The sequence below is a fragment of the Danio aesculapii genome, chromosome 2 (assembly GCF_903798145.1).
Source record: "Danio aesculapii chromosome 2, fDanAes4.1, whole genome shotgun sequence".
Taxonomy (NCBI): domain Eukaryota; kingdom Metazoa; phylum Chordata; class Actinopteri; order Cypriniformes; family Danionidae; genus Danio; species Danio aesculapii.
Window position 1 is genome coordinate 11380245 of NC_079436.1, and position 18491 is coordinate 11398735.

Here is an 18491-nt window from a genome sequence, read left to right on the forward strand (position 1 = left end):
CACATTCAGCTCAAAGTGACTCTTCAGTAAAACTAGCCAAAATCCAAAGTGACAAAATAGTCTGTCGTATATATTAATATCGCCATTTCTTAAAATGTAAACAAAGATTTTTCTTTTAACATCCAAAAAGTCCTAATCACCAAAAGATAAACCAATCTAGAACATTCATTTGATCAGACATACCATATATGCTAGCTAGCATACTAGCTAGTTAGCCACACAAAATAAGCAACGTCTTTAATGTTTTGACTGAAATTAATTGACCCTTCTGATGTGAATGTCATAGTTTAAGGCATTTACAGTGTGCAACTCTAAAACATACCCAGCTACTTCAAAATAAGCTGCAATCTGATGACTAGTAGATGCTAACTTCAGATAAAAGTACCTTTCAATGTTATTACGCTAACATGCGTCATCTAGCATTTACAATCATAAAAAACATCATCAGTTGTATCAGAAATAGCAGACTTTGACATCAGTAATTGACTTTATGGTTGATTGAAATGCTGAACTTGTTTTGATTGCGTTAGGTAATGTCTTTGGCGAGATAAAAGACTCTATAAGATTTTTAGTCATCTAAACCTTTATGACACATGTTGGGATTATTGAAACGCAACACACCTAGTATCACCAGCCATTGTGTGAGCTTCCAGCGTGATGCCTCATTCACACTAGCAGCGACTTTGTACCTCGACACAGCCACCTGGTCGCCAACAGTTGCTGTCGCTCGTGAAGACGGATGTCGCCAGAAGTTGCTCATTCTCCTTTGAAATGAGGTCGCTTGTTACTTTGTCAATGCAAGTTGCTTGAGTTTGACGCCTCATTCACACTAGCAGCGACTTTGTAGCTGTTTGTCGCTCTGGGTGTCGACCTGCAGTAAACGCAGGTCTGTGTAGGTCTACAGCATGGAGAATACAACTGGCATCTGAAGGAGCTGAGAGAGGATCACGTGATAATAGTGCTCCTATTGGCTGTCGCTCAAGAAAGTCGCTCTTCGTTTGCATAAAGTTGAAGGATTCTAAACTTTGGCGTATCGCTTGACACGTCCACCTGGTCATCAACGGTCGCTCTCGTTTGCGTAGCCGGAGGTCGCCGGAAGTCACTTGTTCTCCTTTTGAAAAGAACGGTCGCTTGCCGCTTTGCCGCTGCGAGGCACTTGTAGTGTGACCTCTCATTCACACTAGCAGCAACTTTGTAGCTGCCTGTCGCTCTCGGTGGCGACCTGCTGCAAACGCACGTCTGTGTAGGTCTACAGCACGAATACAACTGGCCTCTGAGTGAGCTGAGAAAGCATCACGTGAGCTCTACTTGTGCTCCTATTGGCTGTTGCTCAAGAAAGTCGCTCTTCATTTGCATGAAGTTGAAGGATTTTCAACTTTGTCTCGTCACTCGAGATGCCCACCTGGTCGCCAACGGTTGATGTCGCTTGCGCAGATGGAGGTCGCCAGAAGTCGCTCGTTCTCAATTGAACGATTCTCAACTTTGTCCACCTGGTCGCCAATGGTCGATGTAAATTGCGTAGAACTGGCTTGTTCTTTATTGAAATGAGTGTTCGCTTGCAGCTTTGCCACTGCGAGTCGCTCGTAGTGTGAATGAGGCTTGAGGAGTACATAAGTATTTTTTGGATGGCCGATGGATGGTATATGAAGCAGGCGAGAAGAAAGAAAAGCAGTAGTAAGTAATTTTGTCTCCAGACAAAAAACCCTGAGATATATATATATATATATATATATATATATATATATATATATATATATATAGAAGAACATATCTGTCCTTCGCATTGTCCTTGCGTGATAAGACACACAAAATCAAAAATCACCAACAAAGTTCCGAATGTTTTTCTAAAATGTACAAAAATTGAAACGCACAACATCTGTATCCAGCACAGTATCTTTTCTTTTAGACACTCTCCAGAGTATCTTAAACCTCATTTAAGGTAGCATCTCAAGTCTTACACCTCATTCACACAAGCAGCAATTTTGTAGCTGACTGTCACTCTGGGTGGCTATCTACTGCAAACGCAGGTCTGTGTAGGTCTACAGCAGACCTGAGAGAGGATCACATGAGCTCTACTGGTGCTCCTATTGGCTGTCGCTCAAGAAAGTTGCTTCTCATTTGCATAAAGTTGAAGGTTTCTTAACTTTGTCACATCGCTTGACATCAACGGTCGCTGTCGCTCACGTAGACGGAGGTCGCTCACTTTCAGTTGAAATAAATGGTCGCTTTGCCGAAATAGTGTGAATGAGGCTTTATTATATTCTCTTCAGAGGCAGAAACTCTGGAGTTTTGAGGCTGAAAAACATCTTGTGTGTTTTGGGGCAAAGAGTTGAAGGTAAATGGAGATTTGGAGATTAGATATGTCGTCCTGTGAGGAAGTAGAGCGGACGGTCCTCGCTGCAGTTGGCCGTCTGAAACTCATCTCGCAGGCGAAATTGCCACTCATCCTCCAACTCCAGACGTACAATAGTCTGACGCAGAGAGCTCCGATCCTGACAGATCACACACAGCGTGGCGCCTGCAAGAAATGATCATCATTTAAAGCTTCTTATGGGATCAAAATGTCCAGAGCTGTGTGTGCTATTACTTTCCTAGTGGTTCTAATAAACGTAATATTTAATATCTGAGTGGAGAGGGATTTCGGACCATGCAAATCATAATGTGCCATGATTTTTTTTAGGTTAAATTTTATTTCAGGTCAAAAATATAAATATAAATAAAATCTAGGGATGCACCAAAATAAAAATTCTTTGCCAAAAGGAAATCAAAACAGACAAAAACCAAATGTGCTTTGTAATATTCATTCGTTCATTCGTTTTCCTTCGGCTTAGTTCCATTATTCATCAGGGGTCACTACAGCGGAATGAACTGTCAACTTATCCAGCATATGAGTGACGAGGCGTCATGTTACCAGCATAGCCATGACAGCACAGTAGCACTGTTGCAAGCAGTTGGAACAGGTATTCTATGTAGAAATGTCCTGGCAGTGTGTTATTCGAGTGGCCTTCGCATAGCTCATTAAAATGAATAGATTTCATAGCTCAGTGATTTCCACATCCGGTGTGAAAGCTCTGTACAATGTACACTCTGTGCAGTGACTACGGCTGAAGAGTGAGTGAAACCTGCGTGCTGAACACTGTGGTGCAGCATCAACTTTTTTCCACCTCATCTTTTCAGACATTTTTCTCCAAAAATGCCATTTTTGGTGTATACTTTCAGCAGCCAAAAATTCAGTGCATCCCCATTAAAGACTATAAAAGTTTTGGGTCCATAAAATTTGATTTGATTTAATATTTCTAGATATTTGTTAATAGATCTAGATTGTTATCTTTAGTTAGTTATCTTTAGTTTATCTAGATGTTTATTTTTCTAGATATTTGTTCAAGATAGTTGTTAATAAGACATGGTCTTCTTACCTTTGAGGAAGTTGAATTTCTTTAGGAGGCTTGAAACGACAAAGGAGTCACACAAGTAGAGCAGCAGGCCACTGAAAATGACACCTTGATGATCTACATTCACAGAATGAGGTCGAGAGCTCACATAACACACCTGAACCTGTAAAAGCAAAGAAAATGCAACCAATCAAACATTTAAAACAACTACTCCAATATGTTAATACGATTATAGCCTGTCAACAGTGTATCTCAGTGATTTCTTTACCAGTTTGGAGCATTATTAAAGAGATAGTTCACCCAAAAATGAAACTTTGGACATCATTTACTCGTCTTAAAATTCTGTTTGAGTTTCTTTCTTCTGTTAAACACAAAAGAAGATATTTTGAAGAATGTTGGAACAGCCACAGCCATTGACAATTGATATCCATAGTAGAAACTAAGAAATACTATAGAAATCAATAGCTGCTGCTTTCCAACATTCTTCAAAATATCTTATTTTGTTTTAATTGAAGACACTCAAACACCTAAGAAGAGGACAAAAATTTCATTTTGGAAAAACCATCCCTTTAAGAAATAAAAAAGCGATAATTTTGAGGAAACTATTGTTTGAAATTGTGATTATTTAGCCTCTGAAAACAGAAACAAATGAGTCCTACATTGATTCATTGTGTCATGAAAAAAATTATACATATGATCCGTGGCAGATAGGACAAAATATTCTGTCGTATATATTAATATCGCCATTTATTAAAATGTAAACAAAGATTTTTCTTTTAGCATCCAAAAAGTCCTAATCACCAAAAGATAAACCAATCTAGAACATTCATTTAATCAGACATACAGTATTCTAGCTAGCATACTAGCTAGTTAACCACACAAAATATTCTTTGTCTTTCATGTTTTGACTGACATTAATAGACTCTTTTCAAGTGAATTGTGTTTTCGTCATAGTTTCCTAAGGCATTTACAGTGTGCAACTCTAAAACATTCCCAGCTGCTTCAATGCAAGTTGTATCATGATGACCAGTACCTGCTAACTAACACATTGACCTCAGATATAATGATGCTAACATGCACCAACTAGTGAAATCAGTAATTCAATTTAGTAACTTTGTGAACTTGTGATGAATTATTATTATTATTATTGTTATATATGTCTATATATATTTTTACCTCTGGTCCAAGGTTGAGGTAGCTGTCTATGGATAACACAGGGTTAGCGCTGTTACAGAGGGCCAGAGGAAAGAGCCGATGGCTACAGGACTGCAGAAATTTCTCCAGCAGGAACTGAGCCGGCGCAGACAACAGCGTTTGTTCGCTGTCCGGAGCACACACATATTGAGATGCACACACCCGAACCGGCGTCTCTATCCTCTGCAGGACAACATAAGAGAAAAATATTATTTTTGAGCTGTAAGTCTTTTACAATTACATGGCACTTTACCAAGCAAGAGTTCCAGAAATATGACAAATGAAATGAAATGTGAAATATGAAAAAAATTAAAGTAATAAAATTAAATAAAAATACTATCAATACTGTAATTTTTTTCATATATTTTTGAAAAAAATACCTTTTTTTAAACAAATATTTCAATAATTATGTCTAATCAAGGCTCCATTTATTTGACACAAAATACAGTAAGAAAACTGTCAAATTACATAATTTTTAAATATTGTAACATATTTTAAAATGTAGTTTATTGTTGCCCAGTTTACTCCAGCATTCAGTCACGTTTATGCAAAAATCCTTCAATCATGTTGATTTGAAACAGAAATCTAAATATAAATTTGTTTATTGTCAATGCTGAACAAAAGTATTCATTTCTTTAATTAAAAATAAACTTTTAAATTGTTAGTAATTATATAAATAATAATAATAAATAATAATAATAAGTTATTATTATTATTAATAATAATAAAAAATAATAATAATAACAATAAATATTATTATTATTATTAAAATTTTAAATAGTAACTTATAAATTACAGTAATTTATAGTGTAATGCATTATATTGATTTACATATAATGCTTTATTGTTAATACTAATTGTTGTATAAATGAACAAAAAATATATAAAAAATATTTCTAGAGTTCTAATTCTTTAATATAAACAAAAGTCATGTTCAACATGCACAAAAATTACAGTTACTGTAGCGCCTGCACTTACCATCAATATACATGCTAATCTTAGTGTTTTGGATGTAAAATTAGAATTCTGAAGGGCAACTATGAAGCTCACCATGAGTTTGGGTTTGATGAGGAAGTCTTTATGTCCTCCAATGGGGATGTGTTTCTTCATGATGCTGAAGTAATTGAAGCGGCAGAGCAGAAGACCACTGCTGTTTGCCCTCAGGTTAAAGTCCACCTCTTCACATGTGAACCTACATACACAAAAACACATGTCCAGACTGTTAGGCTCAACAACAATAATATATATAATAATACAATAATATAAACTCAAAAAAAAAAAAGAGATGCTCTTCCAACTTAATCCAAATTGTTAAATAATATATGTGACGCTAGACTACAAGACTTATGCTGCATGGGTATATTTGTGGTAATAACTAATAATACATTGTGTCAATCAATATTCAATTTTTTATATCAAAAAATCATTTGAATATTAATTAGGATCATCTTCCACTATTTTTTCAAATGTAAATACAAAAAAATCAATCAGCCATTCAACCTTTATTTATATAGCAACTTATTACAACCAAGGTTGACCAAAATGCTTTATATCAGTAAAAACTAATTTTACAACACAACTAGAAAGCAAACAATCCAAAAAAAACAATACAAGAAATGTCAATAAAATGTAGCAAAACATTAAAATAGAAAAAAGTGTCAGTGCTCAGTCATTTTGAACAAGTGGGTCTTATGCTACATAAATAAAAAATATTTATTCAGCTTTCAGATTATATGAAAATTAAATTTCCGAATGTTCACCCTGGGTTTTGTGATCCAGGATCACATATATTTTCAAATGTTGAAATAAATAAAATAAATAAATAAAATAAATAAAAATGAATAAATAAATAAAAATGTTAATGAATAATTAAAAAGCAAAACAAAAAAAAAAAAAAATGTAAAAAAAAATTATAGATATATAAAATAATAATGAAAAAAAATTATATCAAAATAAATAAATAAACAAATCAAAATAATTAAATATAATAAATAAATAAATAAAAAATAAATAAAAATAAATAAATAAAAACAAACAAAAATAAATAAATAAATGAAAATAAATAAATAAACAAATAAATAATTAAAAATAAATAAATAAAAATAAATAAATAATTGTTAAAAAAAATATATATATAAATAATACATACATACACTCACGTAAATATGTATTTTAAACATGGATTTTTAAAGCAATTTAATAGCCTAATTATTTAATAAGAAGATGAATTAATGTAGCATTTTTATTTGATTATTATTCTAAAATTTCGAAAGAAAGGAATACACAACAAAAATACAGCAAAAATTAAAATAAAAATTACATTGAGGAATCTCTTTTTGATTGTATTTGTAAATAATAACTTTCTACCTCCATCCACATTCTATTGTGAGGTTAAATATGTATTTTCTTGACCCTGCAATGCATTTTAAAATATATGTGGGCATATGAAGGTTAAAATGAATATATTTTAAATGTTCCAAATTTATTTCATTTAGCCTCAGGGTTACATTTATCTGAATGAGAGAAAGCAAACGCTCACCGATTGAGGTCATACTGGACGTTCTGTGTGAGGTCGACATTCAGCAAGATGAGGTCATGGAGATGACAGCGAGAGAAAGGGCTTGTGGGAGCTTGAGAAGACAAACTACTGCTCCATTTGCGCAGGCCACATACTGCATACTGGGAGATCTTTGGAGTGGCTTCCATGTGCTGCAAGACACTCTTCAGAGACACGTTCATCACCTCTCTGAGACACACACACACACAACCCATGCATGTTACACAATTAAGATTTTACTGTGAACAAAAAAATTTTCTCAAAATATTCTATTTTTACGTACGTTTTGCCATCTGGTCCAGGTTGTTGGATGTTCCACAGGACACAGGAGTCATCCATCATTACAATGAAGGGCCACACGTCCTGCCGTTTGACGCCCTGTTCCTCTTGTCTGTTCCTCTCCAGCTCCAGGTTGTGATAGGACAGTTCTTTGATCATGAATCGAGCTGCACCTGAAACAGCATTTCAATTCATTTAAGTCATGGTCCTGACCTGACAGTCTTGTTTGTCCAGTCAGTGTTTATTATTTCCTTGTTTTTCCTTTGCTTGTTTACATTGCTTTGCCTTAATTTGTGTTGCCCATGTGCTCCTCTTATCTTCCCTCCTTGTTTTCAGTTACCCCACCATCTTATTTAGACTGTGTTATCCTGATTGTTTTCACCTGTCTTTCGTGTGCTTTGTTCTGTATATTGTGGTGTGTGGTCTCATTTCTTTGCTGGTTTATTACATATGAGCTTTGCTGTGCCCCAATTCGCATACTATTCGTCCTAAATAGTATTCGAAAACAGAATTAGCATGTCCCAAACTGTAGTATGATGAAAAGAATATGCGAAAGGTTTACAATTTCTGGATGGTTTACTATTTCTGATAAAAATTTTAAGTGTAGAAGCGTCCATACTCTAACCACTGATATTACCCACAATACATTGTGCATTGGACGTGAATTTGATTAGGACTACAAACGTGGGTGAAAAGTGTAAATAAACTACAATCAATGGCGGACGCGTGAGACCAACTGCCAAGTAGACTGTTAATTAATATCTAGCCCACTGGAAAATATTTAAATCACGTTTCTGTGTTATATTTCATCTGCAACAACAATGTAAACGTATATGTTTGAACATTAAGGTGTGAACGCATAAATTTCCAAAAACCTGAGGAGATTTCTCTGCATGAAAGACTCGTGAATGACATATTAACCTGCTGCTGCTTCTGCAAAAAGGTAGGAAATTAAATATGACAGAAATGTGGATGACGTGTGGATGATTGACAGGGCTTGTAACTAAGCAACACAACAATCTGTTAACGAAGTAGTAGTATGTACCAAAGCTTGCATACTCTTGTTACACACTTAAAAGTAAATACTTTTCCTTCACAAAAAAGTACATACTTTTAGGGCATAGTATAAGTATGCGAATTGGGACGCAGCACTTGACTTTGCTTGTCTTGTACCCTAGTCTTGTAGTATTTTCAACAAAAAGCAAGCAAACACGGTGCCGCTTCATTCACTCAAATCGCACTGCAGGATGTCTATTCACGTCTTTGGATTAACTTAATATGTGAATTACTCGCGCTTGATGCTTCATTCGTGTTTGGTGTGAACGTAGCATTATACAACAGCCGAAATAAAATGAAACAAAACAAAAATAAAACAAAAAACTAAATAAAATAAAAATAAATACAAATAAAACTCGCTACGAGCAAATCACTACAAAGGCAACATTGTTTATTAATATTATTACTATTGTTGTCGTTTAAACATTCAAACAATCGATGCATTGTAGAAAAAAAAAACTATATGTGTCTTAAAATAAGACATTAAATGTGTCGCCTTATTCCTTGATGACGAATCTCAGTGAAAACATGTAAGTTGTAAAACTTCAGCAAGAACACATGTAAGTTGTGACTTAAATTTGTTATTCAAAATTTCATTGGATGTTCGAATGGTTAAGATTGGGTATTGGTTGATCTCAGGAGTGATCAAGGTGGACAAGCATAAATCATTTATAACAAATACTACAATATTTAATTAAAAACACTGTAAATTTAGATTTTATGGTGACTTCAACTTTGGAAATCACCACCAGACCTGCTTGTTGTTTTAAAACAATTATTATAATATTAATGAACTGTAGAGCTCATTAAAACATTGACACACTGTATGATAAGATGTTTTCTTAAAGGCGTAGTTCAGCCAAACAGAAATATTCTGTCAACTACTTAACCTAAACTAGCTTGAAACCTGTTTCTTGTACTATGGATGTCAATGGCTGCTGGTTTCCAAAATTCTTTAGAAGTTCTTGTTTTTTATGTTCAACAGAAGAAAGAAAAATTTAGAACCAGTGGAAAGGAGGTCCAAATGATGACAAATTTTTCAGTTTTCATCTCTTAATACCACAAAACCCATTTCTCTTCATCATTTACGCCAACACTCACCGACTCCAGAGTTGTTGAACATGGCAGGCAGCACCAGCAGGATGTGGTTGGGCCAGTATTTCCTATAGAGAGGCATTTCATACTGCTTGACCACCAGGATGTGGAGGTGCTCGGCTCCCTCCATGGCATGGTAGATGTTGAGAAGGCCGTGCTCCTGGCGGCCCGTGGTGGGGGTGAATATTGGGCTTTTCATCATGCCCGACTCCTGAATCAGCAAACAGAGCGACACTTTTTATAGAAATTGTGCAACACAACCAAGAAAACATACCGTAAGAACACATGAGAGATGACTCAGCAAGCACAGGACTTTCTGCAATGCTCAGGTTTCCAGGTGCTCCTTACAGTAAATCAAGATGCAACTCTAAATTTATTCGCATTGTCCTTGAGTTTAATGTATTTCTAGATACAGAGAGCTGAGCCTAGATGTTTTCTTGAAGCTTTTCATTCGTGCCATGTAGAAACTATGCTTTCACATTTTCTGTTTAGCATTTTTTCAATATGTTTAACGTGTTTAAGTCAAGTTTAAACAAATATTAAATTATGGATTCTCTTTAATCGCCTATTGCACAAAATTTGTAAAAGAAAAGGAAAATAATTAAATAAATAATCAATCAACCCACCGATAGTTAACAATATTAACAGGGTGCTTAATATAGACAATAGCAAGATGAGCGTCACAGTTTTTAAGTAAATAAAATAAAATGAAATTAAGTTTTATTGACAAAACCAGTTAATAGTTCAAGGAAACAAACAGAAAAATAATAATAAATATGCATTGTGACTTCAAAAAACAATTTTCCTAAAGAGATAGACCCCGACATGATTTTAATACTTCAATAACAAGCCATATTGTTATAAACAAAGTCACTCATTTCTTCATCCACTTTATTCTGCCTTTTTCTTTCCCCCCTCTTTTTATCTTCTTTCTTTTTACTTTCCTCTTTTATATGTGTTTGTTTTCTACATGCATTTACAACCATTAATATAGCTATGTGAGGACTAACATGTAAAAAAATGAAATAAAATAAAATAAATAAAAAAGTCTTGAATCAACTAATCTATGCAAGTATGCAAGTTAAGTGTTCTTTTTTTGAACCTTTAGTCTTATTAATTACTTAGAAGCTAGGTTCTTTACATATATTACAAAATATGTCATTAAAATTCAATTTCAAATATTCTAAAATTGTATCATTTTCGGTTCTTAAAAATCTATTTATTTAACTTGTTTGTAATTAAATCCTGTTCTGTTAATTAGCCTATTATTTTTATGCAACAAAGTTGCAAATGAATTTGCTAAGAGATGTGGCTGTGTACTAAAGTGCCCTCACGTGCAGCGATTGCGTCAACTGCTGCTCCTGAGAGAGAAAGAGCGCAAGAGAGCAATGCCAGTAAGAAAGGGAGATAAATAATTTTTAGCATGCTGATTTATGTAAAATTGTGAATATAGGTCTATAATCAATTCTAAAATCAATTTTAAAAATTATTTTATGCTTTCCTTTGAGTAGTCTAGTTTAATATTCAATTTGTGCTAATAATGCATGGTGCCGAATGCCGTAGTTTGAAAGTGTCGGTTAGAGGTGATGTTGATGTGAACAGCTGAAGCTGTCAAATTATTTGTGGTTCATTTATTATTAGATGATGAATAAAAATTATAATAATAGTAATTTTATTCAATGTAATTAAACATGTAATAGGTCTATATTAATGTGAAACTAGCTAAATATCGTCTTTAAAATCGTCATAGGTCTCAGCTCTTCGCGATATCTTCACCTTTCGCCTATTGGCACAACCCTAAACTCTACCTGCTCAAAGAAAACACTCTTTTTGGATCTATTAAACAAAACTCAAATACATAAAAAGAGGACACTATGAGCATTTATAGCAAATATGTAATGTAAATATTATTCCACTTGCTTTTTTAGCATTGTTGAGGGTGTTCTTTCATCCCTATGATTGATCATTGTGTTCACATGCTCAACAGCAAGGGTTGCGATTGGCTCTAAAACTGTCAGCGCTTTTCCCTGATAAGTGACGCACACTGACACTGAAAAATGTGCAGTAACAGTCTATATGCATGTAATAAAGCGCACATTGTGCAGCTATCATAGCTGATCCTTAATAGACGCCGAGGAGAAAACTCGCTCTACAGACACACTTGTGTCAGGATCCACAAATATCACTTTAATAGTGATGGAGGAGAGGAAAAGCTACCTTACAAACATACCAGCGGTTCAAAGGTCCAAAGTGAGAGAGAGACAGAGAGGCAGAGAGAGAGAGATAGCTTTCATTTTCTCCCTAGCAGTAAAGTAGTGTCTCCTGGTTCTGCTGTACTTCAGTGTCAGTAAAAGACTGTCCAGTAAACAAGCACACAGTGAATTGTGCACAGTTGTCTGCTTTTTAAATAGTTGGAGCATTTTAATTACTCACCCTCACCTCATTCAATTAGTATTCTAGCGCAACACAGCACATATGAGATAAATAACGTCAGTATGTAATAACTGGTGATGATCTATTTATGAACCGATACTGAATTGTCCACGTCTACATCGTGGTGCATCAAAGAAGCAATTAATTTTGACATCCCTTTATATTTGCAGTGCAATGTAATGAGTGTAACTCACCTTGTCTGAAAGCAGAGGCAGTCTCATGCTCTCTAGATGACTGCCCTGTTGGCTGAACACAAAATGAGGCTCTTTGGATTTAGGGATGATAAAGTGCAGCTGGACTTCCTCTCCCAGCATAGATGAGCAAAAGGTGAAAGCGTGGAAGGTGCAGTCGGAAAGCTACAATCACACACACATAACACATAATCTTACAATAGGCATGCAGATTTCTAGAATAGCTATTCTGATCCATCAATAGTGAGCATACTCTTAGATTTACTGTGAAATTAGTCATTATATATGTCTTTGTTCTTCAGTAAATCAGTAGAACATTGTATTGGATTTTTAGCTGAATATATACAGCGCTGATAAATGAGTAAACCCCCTTTGGAAAATGAATATGTTCATCCATTTCTCAGTGAATATAGCCAATAATTTCTGGTGCATTTAAACAAAACAGATATATTCTTTACAAATAAAGAGTGTGGTCTTCTAACATCTTTAGGAATATAAAGCTTATACATTTAAATTCAAGTAAGTTATCAAATGAGCAAAAAAAACCTACAAAATTTCATCTTCAATTAATTTTTAGGTCTATGTTCTTTTTTATGATTGTTCCTGTTTATTTCAATTTTATTTCATATTGTCCCCCAACACATTAATTTGGGTGTGCTAAATTATTTTGTTAGATTAGTTCAAGTTTTGGATTTGGTACTGATTGATAATAAACAAATATAATATTGTAAAGCATCCTATAGAAAATATTAATTTAAAAGAGAGATCTGTGAGGGGTGTACTCATTTATGCTGAGCACTGTATGCATACACACTCACCGGCCACTTTATTAGGTACCACTGCTTGTAAATCAGCCATTCACATGGCAGCAACTCAATGCTTTTGGGCATGTAGACCTGATCAGTTGAAACCGAGCATCAGAATGGGGAAGAAAGATGATTTAAGTTACTTTGAACCTGGCATGGTTGTTGGTGCCAGACGGGCTGGTCTCAGTATTTCAGAAACTGCAGATCTACTGGGATTTTCATGCACAACCATCTCTGAGGTTAACAGAGAATGGTCCAAAAAAAAAAAGAAAATATCCAGTGAGCGGCAGTTCTGTGGGCACAAATGCCTTGTTGATGCCAGAGGTCAGAGGAGAGTGGCCAGACTGGTTGGAGCTGATAGAAAGGCAACAGTAACTCAATTAATCACGCGTTACAACCGAGATATGCAGAAGAGCATCTCTGAACGCACAACATGTTGTACCTTGAGGCAGATGGGCTACAGCAGCAGAAGACCACTCCTCTGAGCCACTCCGGTCAGCTAAGAACAGGAATCTAAGACTTTGAGAATTTGCACAGGTTCACTAAAATTGACCAAAAGAAGATTGGAAAACGTTGCCTGGTCTGATGAGTCTAAATTTCTGCTCTGACATTTGGATGTTAGGGTCAGAAATTGGCAATAACAACATGAAGGCATGGATCCATCCTGCCTTGTACTAGTATGGTGTACCTAATAAAGTGGCCAGTAAATGTACATACTGTAAATATCTATATAGAATGCGTTTTTCTTTTTTTGAAAACTACCATGTCTACCTTTTTCTTTTGCTTGACTTTTTTAATTAAAAAAAGAGTGATGTGCTGCAGTTATTTTATGTTGCAAGGCAACCCCCACATAAAACACTGAATCGGCTGTCCTGTCACAATGGAAGGCTCACCTCTGGATGATTGGAAAAAAAAATGACATTGTGTATCTTTTTTCTTAGCAGAGTTAATTTTGTTTTCAACTTCAAACATTCATAGAGCTCCAACAAAAACACGAGCGCACAAAAATATATGGCCTCCACTACATCACTGGATGCATCACATGATTGTCACACTTTTCCTCACCTGAGCAGCAGGAGTAGGTTCACTGTAATGGTGGCACTGCTCACAGTGGTGAAATGCATTGTGGGCTGCAAACAGGCTGAGTCTAACAGACACTGTGTTTCTTTTTGGTGGGTCCGCTTCTGCATCCAGTCTTTCTGTTTTAACCCCTGCATTTTTTGAGCAGACACATCAGCATACTTGCACAACTGTTGATTTAAACTGATGCACAGCATCATAAAAAAGCAGTTTAATACCATTCTGTGTTTTTGGCATCCTGTTGGCATACACTGGACTTGAATATCGGAACTTGCAGTCATGAGGGTAGAGGTCAAATCTCAGTTTGCGGACATCTTCCACATCAGGCCACTGTGGCCCACTGGAAGGGGGAACCTTTGATTTGTCTAGCACATCTAGAGATTGCAATTTAAGATCATTAAAAACAGTTTTAGACAAGTATCATCTCATATGGCTAGGTGAAAAAAAATGAAAAGGACACTTTCAGCTTTCTTACCTTCCTCCAGCTCTTCTTCATCATAAACGTCCACCTCCAGAAGACGAATCAGCATACGGAACAGAATGCGTAGAAACTGCAGATACGCACCTGTTTTTCCAACCTAACACAGAAGAAAAATGAAGAATGATGCACTGTATGCCTGGCAAAGGGGGCAATAAGCTGAAACAGAGGTCGTTGTAAAATGAGCATTGCTTAAATTCTTGCATTTTTGTATACTTTAGGTTTTAATAAAAAAAAAGTACTTCTTGTTTAGGAAGTCTCATTGTAAATGCATAAAACCTTATGCATTAAATGTGAACAAGTTTTTTTTATTTAAAAAAAATATTTAAACATTCAATTCACCTATACCACATGCCTTTGGACTGTGGGGGAAACCGGAGCACCCGGAGGAAACCCACGACAACATGGGGAGAACTGAACTGGGAGAATATACAAACTCCACACAGAAATGCCAACTGGGACTAAAAGCAGCGACCTTCTTGCTGTGAGGCAACAGTGCTAAACACTGAGCCACCGTGTCGTCCTCTTAGTTTAAAATATTTTTGTATGTTCAATATATTTTAATTGTTACAAATAATCTTAAAAACCTGGCAGCACGGTGGCACAGTGGGTAGCACAATCGCCTCACAGCAAGAAGGTCGCTGGTTCGAGCCCCGGCTGGGTCAGTTGGCATTTCTGTGTGGAGTTTGCATGTTCTTCCAGTGTTCACGTGGGTTTCCTCCTGGGTGCTCAGGTTTCCCCCACAAGTCCAAAGACATGCGCTATTGGTGAATTGGGTAAGCTAAATTGTCCGTAGTGTATGTGTGTGAATGAGAGTTTCCCAGTGATGGGTTGCAGCTGGAAGGGCATCCGCTGCGTAAAACATATGCTGGATAAGTTGGTGGTTCATTCCGCTGTGGTGACCCCAGATTAATAAAGGGACTAAGCCGAAAAGAAAATGAATGAATGAATTCTGTTTTCTGTAAGCATTTCCAGTTTGTACCTAGTGGTCGGCAAAGTGATGCTTCATGAAACATGCTTCATGATGCAACTGTGTCGAAGCTTTGCAACGTTTCGAAACCCTACTCTACAGTGATACTCAGTGGTCATTTTTCATGTATTGCTCTGGAACAGCTTGAGCAAAGAAACGGTTAAGAAAAGTGAGGTATTAAACCCCACGTTGTAGAGTTGAGGTTTTAAGTGATTTAGTGAAGCGGTGAGAGTTCCTGACTAGCATTCAGAGATAATGAATTTGAATCCAGGATGATGCAGCTATAGCTGTTAGTTTAAAATATTCTGTTCTTGTAACGTTTTTTGTTTTAACATTGGTCTGACATCCGAATGAACACTTTGTCAATAAATATGTCTTGTTTTGGTCATAAAACAGTAACGTTATTAAAATACAGCGAGGTCTCCAAAGTTTTAGTCACATGACCCGGTGTTTCGAAACACTTTAGTCATGTGACCTGTGTGTTTCGATTCACCTTTGTCACGTGACCTGGGATCATGCTTCGGTGCAGTGTTTCGAAACACTTGGCCTTCAGGATCTCGACACTGTGACGAAACGTCAGTTTTACGTCACCCATCCCTCTTTGTAACTGATTTGACCATTGCCTGCCTGACAATTCTCCTAAACAAACTGCATGTGGATCTTCAACTTTGTTGATACAATAATATAGTTACGTGCAATGTGTATTAAAAATGTTAAATATTTTTGTTCATTTTATTTTTTTTATTTTATGGTAAAAGTGTATCCAAAAACAGAGTATCCTATATTTTTAAGTTTTTTTTTTAATATTTCAATTTTAAATATTTTTGTGCATTTACATGATGCATTCTGCATATTTAAACAAAAAAGTTTGTACATTAGTAAACAATGTATCTTGTTCATTTGACCAATTTTATATAGATTAATATTCAAAACATTTTTTATATATTTGTTGTATTTTTTCCATTTACTTTTATCACTTATTTTATAACTATTATACAATAATAATAAATACTTTATATATCTTTCCTGTTTTTTGATCCCTTTATTGTCAAAATATCACGAATAACAGTGATGCTTTGCATTAACACACACAATCCAATAAACAGAAATAGATCATGATTTTTTTTAAGCAACTCCTCACCTGTGGCGGGCCGCTCAGCAGCAGTCTTCTTGGGTGGGGATGGGGCGCTGGGCCTTCATAATCAGCGTGGTGTTGTCTGGCTGTGGTCCATTGACGATAGTACAGGGACTGCTCTGCTCCACCAAGGCCATGAGGAACCGGCGGTCTGAGCGGACTGCTCCACGACACATCTGCATGGGGCAGCAGAGAGGCAGAACTGGGATGACCCAGAGTCTCAGGAGCCAGCAGGGTATATGCGGCCCGGGACAGCACCACTGTCCGGGGAAAGACCTGCGTCCTGTTACATTCACGTGGAGCCTGTGTAGACTGACTCGGTCTCTGAGCTGCCGGAGAGGAGGAAGAAGAAGAGGAGGAGGAAGCAGAGGAGAACGAGGATGTGCCGGAGAATGAGGGAGCCTGAGAGTCGCACTCTTGCTTGAAGCGGACAGGAGAGGAGCAAGAATCCATCATAGTCCTGCTTCCGGATGGGTCACTCTGCGAGGGCGGCTTATCAAGTATACTTGAAGAACTGACGCCATTTTCTGTGGTGGAGCCTGACAGAGAAGAGAATATATTGTAGTGAATTATTTTAGATCATGTGATCACACAAGACAACAATCTGGTTCACTAATGACTTCACTTCATACTGCAGCTACATTTGGATTATTTGATGTTTAATGATTTATTGTTTTCGAAACAAATTGTAATTTAAAGGATTAGTTTTATAATCAGTTTTTTTGTTTCTAGGTTCTTACACATTTTTCAAAGTCAAACTTATGAACATTTGGAATTTTTTTTCAGGTGCATTTTCAAACTTTTTTAGCATTTTACAAGTAACATATAGGCAAATTACACATTTACATACATTGTCATATTATATTAGCTACTAGTTGTTAAAATACCATACCAAAATACCATACCTATACTATATTATACAATAAATTCAACTTTATGGTCATTACTGTGATTTCTGGTTGGTTTACTGACATTAATTGTAAACGACACAAAGCTTCACTTATGTATTCAGATGTCATATGCTTAAGAAAACACTTATTAGCTATGAGACGAAGCGTAAGAGGAAGGAGAGGCGCCTTCGACAGAAAGCATGAAAGACAAGCGGACTGTCTGGAAGAAATATGGGAACTTTACCGCAAAGAGATGAAATCACTGTTCAGTTGACAAACATAACTTTGAAATGGATGACTCTAAAACTGCCTAAATGTTGATTTATGTTTGTCATGTTGCCCGAGAGATGAACTCACTGTTCAGTTGACAAACATGACTAATGAATTATCTATAAGCTCTTTCTAAAAACTGTCTAAATGCTATCCTAGAAGTAGCTTTTGTATCTATGCATGAAGGGTATAAAAGGCTAGAGTGTACAGACCAGCGCTGCGCTTTCTGACTTTTCTATACTGAATGTCGTAGGCCCTTTATCCTCAACAGAGGATAAAGTAAAGGATTTTGTTTTTGTATTTTGTTTATTTATCTTTTTCACTGGATTTTATTTTATTAAAACAAGTGTGCTTTATTAATTTTCTTCACTGGAGTTTGCAGAACCCATCAAGTTACCTTGTGTGGTAAAGTATGAATCTGATTTATTCCTTGAACAACTTTACAAAAGATGGTCGTTTGTAAACTAAACTCTAGCTAAGAAATATAGCCAAGAGAGCATTCTGGTTTCTTTATTTAATTAAGGTATTAAATAAAAACTATCCAGCACATGTACAAGGCAACATAATGCAGTTTAGGCCTAACCAGGAGTGCAAAAGCAGCAAGTGCAGGATAAAGGTATATGTTGTAAAGTGCAATTATAAAAACTATGGGGATATTTACAGAT

At 35.9% G+C, this 18491-nt stretch overlaps 1 protein-coding gene across 1 annotated transcript in view; it reads right to left on the reverse strand.

Moving 5' to 3' along the window:
- Nucleotides 1-1751: 1751 nt before the first annotated feature.
- The window catches only part of greb1l (GREB1 like retinoic acid receptor coactivator), a 119733-nt gene continuing 102993 nt past the window's right edge, over nucleotides 1752-18491 (reverse strand). The window contains exons 23-34 of the mRNA XM_056472812.1: nucleotides 16673-17205; nucleotides 14559-14661; nucleotides 14302-14457; nucleotides 14069-14214; nucleotides 12201-12362; nucleotides 9580-9784; nucleotides 7427-7595; nucleotides 7126-7332; nucleotides 5637-5778; nucleotides 4569-4769; nucleotides 3417-3555; nucleotides 1752-2518 (exon numbers count right to left, since the gene is read on the reverse strand). Coding sequence (XP_056328787.1) covers nucleotides 2355-2518; nucleotides 3417-3555; nucleotides 4569-4769; nucleotides 5637-5778; nucleotides 7126-7332; nucleotides 7427-7595; nucleotides 9580-9784; nucleotides 12201-12362; nucleotides 14069-14214; nucleotides 14302-14457; nucleotides 14559-14661; nucleotides 16673-17205 — 2327 coding nt within the window. The 3' untranslated portion in view covers nucleotides 1752-2354. The remainder of the gene's footprint in view (nucleotides 2519-3416; nucleotides 3556-4568; nucleotides 4770-5636; nucleotides 5779-7125; nucleotides 7333-7426; nucleotides 7596-9579; nucleotides 9785-12200; nucleotides 12363-14068; nucleotides 14215-14301; nucleotides 14458-14558; nucleotides 14662-16672; nucleotides 17206-18491) is intronic.